At 31.9% G+C, this 12,610-nt stretch overlaps 2 protein-coding genes across 3 annotated transcripts; both read right to left on the reverse strand.

The window, feature by feature from the left end:
- Window positions 1-1,605: 1,605 nt before the first annotated feature.
- Window positions 1,606-6,724, reverse strand: LOC110645392 (CO(2)-response secreted protease). Its single transcript, XM_021798538.2, has 11 exons — window positions 6,435-6,724; window positions 6,066-6,166; window positions 5,865-5,962; window positions 5,098-5,250; window positions 4,583-4,694; window positions 3,921-4,461; window positions 3,437-3,537; window positions 3,084-3,326; window positions 2,817-2,931; window positions 2,510-2,723; window positions 1,606-2,323 (listed from the first exon to the last, which is right to left on the reverse strand). The coding sequence occupies exons 1-11, from the start codon at window positions 6,522-6,524 to the stop codon at window positions 1,773-1,775; spliced, it is 2,319 nt and encodes a 772-aa protein (XP_021654230.1). The 5' UTR covers window positions 6,525-6,724; the 3' UTR covers window positions 1,606-1,772.
- Window positions 6,725-7,992: 1,268 nt separating this feature from the next.
- On the reverse strand, window positions 7,993-11,947 carry LOC110645398 (protein NCA1). Of its 2 annotated transcripts, none has more exons than XM_021798548.2 (8): window positions 11,718-11,947; window positions 11,199-11,544; window positions 10,884-11,115; window positions 10,509-10,654; window positions 9,606-9,693; window positions 9,370-9,516; window positions 8,649-8,798; window positions 7,993-8,560 (listed from the first exon to the last, which is right to left on the reverse strand). In XM_021798548.2, the coding sequence occupies exons 2-8, from the start codon at window positions 11,519-11,521 to the stop codon at window positions 8,504-8,506; spliced, it is 1,143 nt and encodes a 380-aa protein (XP_021654240.2). In that variant the 5' UTR covers window positions 11,522-11,544; window positions 11,718-11,947; the 3' UTR covers window positions 7,993-8,503. The 2 variants fall into 2 exon arrangements, with proteins under 2 accessions (XP_021654240.2, XP_021654239.2); XM_021798547.2 differs by having other exon boundaries at window positions 11,199-11,521; window positions 11,718-11,946.
- Between the last annotated feature and the right edge of the window lie 663 nt (window positions 11,948-12,610).

Consider the following 12,610-nt stretch of genomic DNA (forward strand, 5'->3'; position numbering starts at 1 on the left):
TAATACTTTAATCATAAATATTTTTGAATCTATTTTTAGGTATCGAAAATAAATCTCTTTTTCGAATGATTTTAAGTATGCACCTAATGCATTCAAAATCTTTAAAACGCCCTCTATTTTAGATCTAATATATTCGGTATAAATAATTTTGAAATGCTCACTAAAATTAAATTTTAATTAATAAAAAATAATAATTAATTATATTAACTCTGGTAGATTTCAAATGAAAAAACAAAAAGAGTATTCACGTGAAATACATATTGGCATCTTTTACAGTTAAAACAATAGAGACCAACATTTAATTCAATATTATTTTTAAAATAAAAATATATGAGACTCATGTATTTAACGAGTGAGTATTATTATAAATTTTATATTTTAAATTTATAATAAATCAGATCTAAATAAAAAAAATCTCTATTTTATAATTAAAAATTATTCATTATAACATAAAATAAAGTAAATAGTTAATCAAAACACATAATATTTTTATTCTTATTATATATGAATAATTCATATATTTTTCATATAGCATCTCATTTTAGTAAAAAATTATAAAAAAAAGTGATTAATATGGTATAAGGTGAGATTACATTTTTTTTAAATGTTAAAATTATTCATATGATAAATTATTACACACATGAAACGTAAGAAATCACTATTTTTTTCTCTTTTTTTTTATATATAAAAATATATATCCAATTAGAAAAATAGATAATTATAAGAATACACAATAAAAAAAAAGCTTTAATTCGATTTAAAATAATAATTTAACCAAAAGATTAAAAATAGTATTAGCAGTTGAAATGTTAATTATTAAGGATTTGTTAAGCATTATTATTTGAGTTATTTTTGAAAAAATTAAGTATTATTATTTGTGTTATTTTTGGAAAAAAATATGATCTTAAAAATGTGTATTGAATATTTTTGAAATTAAAATTAAAATTTGATTTAACATATTTTAATCAAAGTAATAAAATATTTTTCAAATTTTTTACAGAATCTAGAAACGTAATTTTCTAAAAAAAAAAAATTCAATAAACTTTTTCACCTTTTTACTATAATTCCATGCAAAGTCTAATTATAATAGCACATATTTTTATACTGAAAGTTTATCATTTACACTTTGTATTTTAATAAAATTAATTATTTAATTTTTTATTTTAAAAATATATTATTTAATTTTCTATTTATAGTTTATGAACTGTTTAATCCCTTTTATTAATTTTATTATTAGTTAAATTAATTAAATGAGAGAATATTCAAATTACCTATGACGACTGAATAGTTGAGTTGAAAAAAAATTTTACTTTAAAATAACTTCACTAATAAAAAAAATAAATAAGAGAAATTAAATAATTTACAGATTAAAAAAAACTAAATGATAATTTTTAAAAAATAAAGAGATTACAAATTTAATTTTCTTAAAATATAAGAACTACATAATAATTTTCTCTTTCATATACTGATTTTACTTATTTAATTTTATGATTAATTTGTCTTTTTCATTCCATCCTTTCATGAAAAAGTAAGTTTTCTTGGAAATACATATGCAGAGAAAGAAAGAAAGTAAATAATAGACACCAAAAAGAAAAGGAAAATGTCTTGGTCAATCAAAGAATAGGATAGCATCAATCATTATCTTTACCCTCACAAAAGAAAATATTATTGTCCAATCCTACACTATTTTCATTAAAGAAAAGTGTGATTCCAAGTTGTTTACAACTTTCTTCCAATTTCTTTGTCCCTCCAGTGTGACTTCTGTGTTCTTCCTATTCAACATTTACTGTAAACACTAGATGAACAGAATGGCTGCCATCAACCCATGTCACAGACCCAAAGTTGTATCCACTAGGAGCCATTCTGCCATTGAAGGAAACATTGAAAGAGATTCTTGATAAGCCCTCCTTGAAAACAAGCTTCTTTGGTAACACCTTCACAACTAGTCCCTCTGGAGCTTGCACTCTAGCTATGTATGTAGCATTTGGGGATCCCACATTTGTTACACTTCTTTTTATGGTCTGTGCAGCTTGGTGTCTATCAAGTTTGCTAATGGAGATTGATGGGTAATTAATATTGGAGATGAGTTTTTCAAAGCTGATTCTTGGGCAGTTGAAGTTTTTGTTCGCCATGGATCTAATCTTCTTCTCTGAGTACCCAAAATAACAAAGGAATTGAAGATAATCTTCTGTTATTGTTTCGAAAACTAATCCTGGATTAAGAGCTTTGAGTGGGTTTATCTCTCCAACCCCCATCTCATGTGGATTTGAATTTGAATGTGAGCTGTTTGTCAAGGGTTTCCCCAAGTTGTTGTAGACAGTGGCTGCATAAAGAAAGACGAGATCAAAGTTGGCAACTTTTCTGTGAAATTATTAGATACATTATAATTCATTAGACACAGACAAGGGCTTTGGTTCATAATCGGACGAAACCGATCAAAGTTAGTTTGATAAAAAATGACTTTGAATTGGACTGGTATCAGTCAGTTCAGTTCTAGGCCAAAATATACCTGTTGTCATAAGAGCAGATTTGATCATGGAAGAACTCCACTCGCGGTGAATGGATTTGATGAATGCAGCAGCTCCTGTTACATGAGGGCAAGCCATTGATGTCCCAGATTTTATAGCATATCCTGATGGCTTCTTTCCAATTGGAACACTTCCTGATTCATTTTTGGGAATCATGGCAGCAATTATGGCAACTCCTGGAGCCATTATATCTGGCTGAATGGCTAATTAGTGTTAATAATGAATACCTATAAACTGATCACATTAATGTATTATGAACTTGAATGCGTATGAGAAGAGAATTATAACCTTCAGAATGTTTTCTGTAAGCTGTCCAGGGCCCCTGGAAGAGAAATATGCAACAACTGGTGCTGGTTTGTAGTGCGGAACATCAACTGCTGGAAGGATTGTTGCGGTTGGATTTCTGTGAGGACACAGAAACTTAAAGTAAGCATCAAGTTCTGACCATTTAACAAGGTGCTTGTTCATGCTTAAACTTAATTTGGATATCTGTATCTGAAAGGAGAGATTCTGAAATCAAGAAAGACAGTAATGATCATTGATAACAATGCTTACTTGGTAGAATTTATGTATTGAAGGAGCTGAGCTCCTGCAATATTGCCAACTTCTGCAAATGGAAAAACACCAGAATCAAAGGGTACAGCTTTCTCATCCTCATTGATCAAAATCAACCCTTTGGCTCTGGCATCTTCTACAACTAATTTCTTGATTTGTCTAGGAATTCTAAAATCATTGTCAATGCAAACCACAATCTTGCCAGCAACTTTCTGTCCATTTAATGATCCTGGATGGCAATTCCTGCATTCCAGTGTGTAAGGATTTACCGAAGAAAAGCAAGACAAATGTGCTAATTGTTATATTTTGGCACTAGATTATGAACAAATAAGGATTAAGGAAAGACAAAATACCTTGCTTCCGAAACTGGGGTAAACTTGGCAGCAGCATCCTCTCCAAACACTAGAGGATAAGTCCTTGAGCGAGTGAGGTTTGAGAAATTAATGGCAGATCCCTGTGGCAAAAGCTTAATAAGCATTAGGAAAGGCACTCATATCTATGTAAAACGGAATTAAAGAAAAAAAAAACGAACTTAGGAATTTTTTGCCTAGATATGATTCCGCAAGAAAAATTTTAGAATATAACCATTGTATGTATAACATTTTTATAATGACCATTGATTATTATACTGAATTTTACGTGAATTTCATTTTAATTATCAATAAGAGTATATCTTAAGATTCACTTATTTTGTAAGTTTCAAATATCTATGTTATTTGTTTATGATAAATTGAATTTAGACAAAAAAATTCATTTATTTTACATGTAAATCTCACACGTTTGTGTCTGTATTAGATGCAAGTTTTAATTTATGAATCAATCAAATGAATATCTTACTTTGAAAGTCTTCCCATTTCCAAGAAGGACAGTGGATTGGAAATCTCTATCAATATTAGAAGCTGCAACAGTAAAAATCCAAGGAGCAGAGTTGACAATAGTGTAAGGATCAGGTCCATCATTACCACCAGAGCAAATTACCATGATACCCATTTGTTGTGCGTGAAATGCACCAATTGCTATGGGGTCATTAATGTAATCAGATTGAAAAATTGAGTTCATCCCAATAGAAATAGAAATTATATCAACTCCATCCTTAATTGCATCATCAATTGCCTTCAAGATGGTGGAGCCAGAGCAACCATCTAATGTGCAGGCTTTGTAGATTGCTAACCTAGTTGAAGGAGATCCACCCCTAGCTGTGCCTTCTGCTAGGCCATAGTAACTTACATTAGCTACTCGAGCCCCACCTGCTATAGATGTGGTGTGGGTGCCATGCCCAATATAGTCCCTTGGTGAGCCTCCTGGTTTGGCCACATAGGTCTTGTTATTTTTGTAGGTTCTCAGGATTGCGTCATAGTATCTTGCTCCTATCAGCTTCCTGCAACACAAATAAGGGTACCATTCAGACAATCCGACTAGATTCAAACTCGAAACTTTATAGTTTTAAAAATGACTATAATATAATGTTAGTAAGATTGAAATAAAGAGAGAGAAAGTACTTATTGCAGTGGAATTTCTTGAAATCATGTCCTTCCATGCAAATTCCTTTCCATCTAGAAGGGATTTCTCCAATTCCATGGTCACTGAAACTTGGAGACTCGGGCCATATGCCTGGAAAATTAATTATTGGAGTGTGTTAGAAAATAAAAGAAATATATATACTTTTAAGCAGAAACGAGATAGAAGGGGGACTGTGCACATGGATTTTATGTGTAGGTGGGCTACACTTTCATGTGGCTTTTTTTGTTGTCTTGTGGCCTTCCAACAAAATATAGCTGTTGGGGCCATTGGTGAGTTAGTTAAGTACGTGAATGAGTCTTGACAAAAAAAAAGGTACGCGAATGAGGGGACCCTTTTATATCTCCTACCAATTCTTGCTATTTCCACACTATTGAATTGGAAAAAGAATTTAATATTTAAGAGTTATTAAATTTATTATTATATAAATTCCAAACTTGCTTGCTCTTCTGATTGATGTAATAATAATAATAATAATAATAATAATAATAATTACCTGTGTCAATGACCCCAATAATTACATCACTTGATACATGAGGATACTTGTAGCTGGATTGCATGCCTGATTTTCCCTCCAAGAATTCCCAAGAACGTGTGGTGTGGAGTTGAAGAGTTGGATCTTGGAACACTGATACAACTCCATCATGGCCTGTTTTTTCAAGAATTCCATTCAAACATATCCATTAGGCCATAAATATTTCCATTTTCTTGCTGGTTTAGTATCTGTTTCATAATGCAAGATAAGCTGAACATTTGAACTTTGCTAATTTCATTCTCTTCAAGATTTTTCTGTGGTGAATTATCTTTATTTTGCTTTTCTTTTCTTTAAAGATCATGATGTCCCTTTAAAGAAAATTAATTCATTTTTAAACCCAGTCTGTAATGAAAGTGTTCTTTAGTGCTATCAAATTAAGCCAACATATGCTAGGTGTAGTCTTGTCTGCTTATGATATGGACATGAAATTAAGTAAGAACATGACCATTAACTAGTTGATTGATCATGAGCACATATAATATCATTCTTAATTTTTTTGTGCTATTTTTATTTTTTTTATAATAATAATAATAATAATAATAATATACAATATATAATATATAATGTTTTTTTTTTTTTCAAAATTTATATGCTGATACAGCCAAGTTATTATTATTTTTTTCTTTTCCTTTTTCCCATTGTCCATAACCTAGTGTCCAAAATGCCAAAAGTGTCATTCTTATTGAAGGAGAAAAGAATGTACTGAAGTAGAAGACAAGAAGAATTACCAGACAATTCAGAAGCTTCACTCTGTGTAAGCATGGCAGAGAACCCATTGAAAGCATGATTATAATGATGGATTAGAGATATTCTTTCACTTTCATGACTGCCAAAAAAAGCATGCATGAAAATATGGATACCCAAAATCCAACAATATATTTTTAAAGCAAATTAGACGATTGATAGATGATGATGACAATAATACTAACCTTGGTACAATGGAGGATAATGTCTGCAAATGAGCTGATTCTGCAATTCTAGCATCTCCTCCATTTCCATTAGATGAACTTCCCATGTAAACAACATATTTCTGCCAAGATTGAAGAACAAAAATATATATCAATTTTTTACTAAAAAAAATGGAATTTTTAATGCAGATATATGGATAGCTCTTTCTTTTCTTTAGTGGGCAGAAGTCAATCTTCAAAACAAATAAAACAGTAGATGTATCTTCTTCAGTAGATGGCTCTAAAATGCTTTGTTTGGAAGATTGCAGACTATTATTATTTCTCTCTGTTTTCTGATACTGTTGTGTGATGATGATCTTGTTAATATATAACCATGGTGAAAAATTTTACCTGAGGAATTTGATTTGATGAAGTGGGAGTGATAAGAAGCCAAGGTAAAGAGAGGAAGAAGAGAAGTTGGAGAGGAGAAGGAGAGGCCATGAAAGATAGGGTGAAGAGCTTTTGAGAAGTGAATTATAAGAGAAGAAAGATGAAGAAGAATGGACATAAGAGTCACCCATTTGTAGGCTAAATGGGAGAGGAGATATGGCTTTTTCACTGCAAGAAACTTGTAGTGCTACAGACAAGTAAAAGCATCTTTGATTGTTCTTTTCTGGCTTTTCAATGGAATTTATTATATTAGCTTAATTAGTATTATTGATTATTTATTAATTTTCTGTATGACCTACCAAACCATCAATTTTTACACCTAAATTTGAAGACTGTTTAGTATTAACACTGCATCACTGGCAAATACTCTTAACTCTTTATGCCACCAATTATGGTTCTTGGATTTTATTAGTAGTAATTGTACTTGTAAAACATTATATTCTTTAACTGGATTTTTCCTCTAAATCTTGCATTACTGGTGTGGAGTAGTATCATTGCATGTATGATACTGGAGATTTATTGTTCAAGATATTTCTTAAGTAGACATCTCAGTAAGATTGATTTAGTATCCTTTTGATTAAGTGGTTGAAAGTCAGCTTTCAACTTTTAAGATTTCAAATAGTTGATTCCAAGTGTTTGGTAAACATAGCTTTTTGAATCAACTTATTAAAAAATTAATGATTCAAAATTATAATTATATCGTGATTTTTAAAATTCTTCAATCGTCAGCCGATTGTAACAACTAGATCAAACAAAGTAACAGGCCTTGTTTTCAAATGCTTATTTTAGCAGAGAAAATATTTCAAATCTAAGACTTGAAGTTGAAAATAGAATGTCTTGAAATCCTGGAGAAGGCATAACAAAAATTTTGTTTTTCAAATCAATCGTCGTAAAAACGACAAGGAAAAAGCACACTTCATAGTCTGACAGATGTAAGCTACACATATATATAAATATATATTCCTTCTAATATTTATAACATAAAAAGAGAATCGTAGACTTATAATGCAAGTAATCATTTCTCTTTTGCTAAAGATGAAGAATAAACTCTATGCTTCAGTGTCCATGTGCTAATTTTTCTTCTTTATTTCCTTTATTCTCCCTCTTTATCTTTATTTGCTTCTTCTTTCAAGTTTTTTTTTTTTTTTTTACTAGTTTAGTTCATACTTCTATAGTCTTCTGTTTCTCCTTTTGGCATTGAACTCATTGACATGGCCAATAGTATTAATAATACATGCAGAATTTCAATTGAATGAAACCCCCAGCAGCTTTTTGAGATATTCTATTGTTTCTTGCAGAACCAGGCAGCTTCTTCTCATGACTTAAATTTCTAACCTTATCCAATATCCAACTCGAATTGTATAGAGAAGCAACCAGGTCGATATTGATTACTTGCATTATAAGAATAAATAAATAGGAATTTAGATTGATTTCGAGGAAAACACATGCTTTTCAACTAAGTGGATATTCCAATAGGAATTTAATAAATAAATAAATAAGGGAAACCAAGAAAATAAGATGAAGACAACCCAGAAAAAGATAAATGAATAGAGAAAATCTGCACCATATCCATCGTCTGTGATGATTAATAGCATTTTTCACACCACAAAGCCAAGCACATTATTGAGTTCAGTAATGACTCGTGTGTACTTTCTTGTTTCCAATAAGATAGCATAACAAATGCAGTAAGCTGTCCTTACTCATTGAGGGATAATTCTAAGGTGCTTTACAAGATCCACGAAACATAGAATTTCAAGTGTTTAAGCAACTCATACTTGAAAAAAGTGGAGTGAAATCTCATACAGACACTACTTGAGTAATGCTAGATCAGTAGAGCACTCCACTTTTACTCCAGGACTGGCGAACATTCTCTAAATGTTTTCAATCTTCTGGGAATCAAACCACCATAGCTAAAATTAAGCTTATTTGATATGAAGTTGATTTTGTATATATACAGGAAAAGGGCCATTTTATTTAGCTTGATTTCATTCTCTGATAGAACTGCTAGAGGGAAGCTGACTACAACGAGTTTAATCAGATTGTTTCTCTGAAAGCTGATTTTTAAGAAATTCCAGCACTGAAGAGCGCTGCAGTTGGAAACAAAAAGTCAAATCACCACCTTAGGTTACTATCAGGATCCAAATAGTTACAAAATGTCAAGCAATGGAAACTTACCCTTTGCTCAAGAGCAGCTTCTTCAGGTTTTAGTGTCAAGCATTCCAACAATTTTATGGCTTCTTGAAATTTATCAAGTGCTTCATGCTCGTGACCAAGACTCCTATCTGCATCAGCAACTTTTGCTAGGGAAACAGCCACATCTAGAGTCTGTAATTAAATGCAAAGAAAGTAAGCAAATGTGGAACATTTCTGACTAACATGAACATTCAAATATTACAGAACTGTTCCATTAAAAAGAGAACAAGTGGTCCACAGCAGTAGAGATTGAGAAACATATGAAGGCAAATCTGATGCGAAAAATAGCAGTTTTTTTTTTCCCTACTAATTAAAGCCTATACACATAGTATTCTCGTTTCTTTTTCTTATTATGCTTGGCTAATATCTTTATTTTGTTTCCTACTTCCCATCAAAGGCAAGGGAATCACTAAAGAATCATCACACATCATAGACCAACTATTTTCTTCTTCTGACCATCCCCTAAAATGTCTCATAATTTTAAATGTCTCTCATGATAATAATAATTTTAGCAGAACTAGTAAGAAGAATCTTTACAGATACTGTCATTTTGAGGTCATGCAAGGTGCATGGCCACCATGTCATTACTCGCATGGTCCACCAGGCATGGTATCAAAATTACATTTTGTCACAGTACGAGGTAAATGAAATTAACAGCAAACAAGCAGCATGAAATATATGCCCAAAAATAACAGGTTCTGACCTGGGATGAAACATTAGAATGATGTTTCATGGCCTCACGACGCACATTGAGAGAACGAAAATAGTAAGACCTAGCAGCTTCCAAATCTCCATCATAATATTTAAGATCTCCAACTTTATTAAGAGAAACAGATAGTGTATGTGTAATCTGTAGAGGAGTTACTGAAATAATTAGGCTTGACAACCTAAAATCGCATGGAATAATAAAGGACTGTGTACAGGGACTGCAGAGATAACCTCCTGATTATCTGTAGGCAATTGTGAGAGGAACTCTACACTCTCTTCAAAATAAGCAGCTGCAGAACCAGGATCACCCAGTGTGCGGCTGCAACAAAAATGGTGGTCAAAATTTTACTCAATGTAAAAACATCAGGACTCAATGCCTGCTACCATAGATTTTGGAAGTTATCAATGAAGGTAAATGTATCTTTTAACAAGTTTTTTTTTTAAAAAAAAAAAGGTGGTTAGGATTATAGCCTTCAATTTCTACATTGCAACTCCCTATGGATCAAGCCTCTTTTAACATTCAACGATATGATAATCATTTAAGGTTTTCTAAAGCAGATGCACAACACACAAGTATGATCTAGACATGTCATCAAACATTTGATGGGAGTATCTGACTGCCTTAGTCAAGCTTCATGGCATGCTTGGCCAAAATTTTATTTTATTTTTTTATTCTAAGTGTCGCCAATCCACCACCTCCACTCTCTTCAGTCATTGATTTAGCTGCTTTTTGTAAAGAACTTTCTCCATCTTGCTGCAATTTTAACCATTTGGAGAAAGTATTATTCTATGTAGTTCAAGAAAGCCTTCAACAATTGTTTGGTAACAGTTTCTTTAAGCTTTCCCCCCTCAACTTGACTAACCCTTGGTCCCCAACCAGTTGGGATATGTCATGCAATTCTCTTCCCCACAATCCGCTCTATCTAGGACCAAAATTTCCTCATTACCTTCAGTCATCACTCCATCATTGTCCTTAAATTTATTACGATATTGATTCCTCATACTAACTTCACAAAAGTAAACTTTCCACAGAAGCAGAAAGCCTACAGAGGACATCAATTAACAATGTAATCTCCACCAAGTAGAGAATGAAATATAGCTATAAGATGATAAAGGCAAGAAGAAAGGACATACCAGCAGTCACCAAGCATACCCAGGACTGCCCCAAGCTGTGAACACAACTCTGAAGTGTTGCCTGTTTTTTCTATCTGATCTCGGATGTCTTCTGCACATAGACTGAGTCTTGATTTGGCACTTTCCACATTCTTGGAACGAAATGCCTACACTTGGAAAGCCAACATCAAAGAGAAGAGTTAACGCGGAAAATAAACAAATAAATTAAAGAGAAGCTTTTCCAGCAGTTCAGCAAAAGTATGATAAATAATCATCATTAGGGGGGAAAAAGCTAATGTTAGTACAAAAGAGTTTGCTTGAGCTTTTCACTCCAACAAATTTACCCAAATGTTAATAAAGGATTAAAAGAAAAACTATGCATGATAACAAACTCACTCTCATAGCATGTTGCACCAAAAAAGCACCTCTCTCCAAAGATACATCCTCATATATCACTTTTTTATTGTCACCTACTTCTTCCTCTTTGTCTGTGTCAACATGAGACCTCTTGATTCTAGCATGACCCTCAATGAACTGATCAACTATAGCCTGGAGATTGGTATCAGGTTCAATCTTCTCAATGTCAGCTCCACACAATGGACAGTCTTTAAAGCGGGAAATACAAACTCTGCTCCATTTAAAACAAAAAAGTTAACAAACAAACAAAAAGTACATACAATTACAAACAAAATTCCATATATTTCAGCTTACTTGCAATACACATGAGAGCACGGCACACATCTGCTACTGTCAAAGAGAAGAGCTTGGCACAAAACACAACTAAGAGGGCCAATTTTAAATGTTTGAGAATCATATCCTAAGGGACACTTAGGAGAAATGCTGCCAGACTTAGGAGAAGCACTGGCAGAGTCATATCCGAAAGGACACTTGGGAGAAATGCTGGCAGAGTCACCGGACTCTTTCTTCGCCTTCCCTTCGTGCTCCGCCCCATGCTTGTTCGGAATTTCCCCTGATTTCTTCGACGACGAATCATCAGGGCGTGCAGATTTCACAAAGGGGCAAACCGGCGTCATCTGGAGAAGCAAAACAACCAATTCTGCATCAAACACAAAGAATAGAGAAAGAAACAGATCCAAGACATAAAATTTCCAAAGAAGTATCAGATCAAAGTTAATTAAACAAGATTCAAGTGAGGAGAAGGAATTTAAAGCTGATTGAATCTCTTCAAGCTCGAACGACGAATTGCAGAGAAAGAAGGGTAAAGGGCACCTTAGTAGGAAGAATGAGTGGAAAAAGCTCCGAGCTTCGCGTAGGGTATTTATCGTTGTCGTCTTTCTGGGGCTGGGTATCGCTGCTTCTTTCGGAAAATGGCTCCCAGCGATAGTATCTGGAAGAGGAAATTGGAAATGGCAGGTGTCTGCTATCTCTAGTTTATCCTCTTCTCTTATTCTTTTCAATCCTCTAATTGTTTTCCTATTTCAATTTTGCCCCATTTTGTAGATTTTTTTTTTCTTTGTTTATTTATGCTTTCATTATTTAATCGGATTGAAAAAGACAAAAGTAAATTTACATATTTATTATTTTAATTATATATATATATATATATATATATTATACAAATCTCCGTAATTATTTGTCAAAAATAATCAAGAAATTTTGGTTTACACTTGCACCGTTAATTTACTAGCTCTAATCCGTGTTATAGAATTGGAAACAAATTTAATGCATCAATTGTAATTTTCATTTGTTAAAAAAAAATTACACTTCTTTTTATTTTTATTTATCACATTTAAATTTTTATATTTAAAATTACCTATCATATTAAAAAATTAAAAGGTATTAACAATTTTTTTCTGATTTTATCTTTTATTTTTGTTAAATACTATAATAAATACTTATACAATTTTTAAGAAAAAAATATAATTTATTAAATTATTAATGTTTCTATAAAAATAAAAATATACAATAATTATCTTAATTAGCACATAAAACCTAAATCGATAAATAAAAATATACAGAAATAGTAATATTTTAATTCTTTAATATTTATGTTTGATTTTATATATATATATATAAAGAGAGGTTAACTTATCATGAAATTTTTTAAATGCAAATTTAAAATAATTAATTATATTGAATTTTACTATTTTGATTTCACCTTT

The sequence above is a fragment of the Hevea brasiliensis genome, chromosome 1 (assembly GCF_030052815.1).
Source record: "Hevea brasiliensis isolate MT/VB/25A 57/8 chromosome 1, ASM3005281v1, whole genome shotgun sequence".
In the NCBI taxonomy this organism is placed as follows: Eukaryota; Viridiplantae; Streptophyta; class Magnoliopsida; order Malpighiales; family Euphorbiaceae; genus Hevea; species Hevea brasiliensis.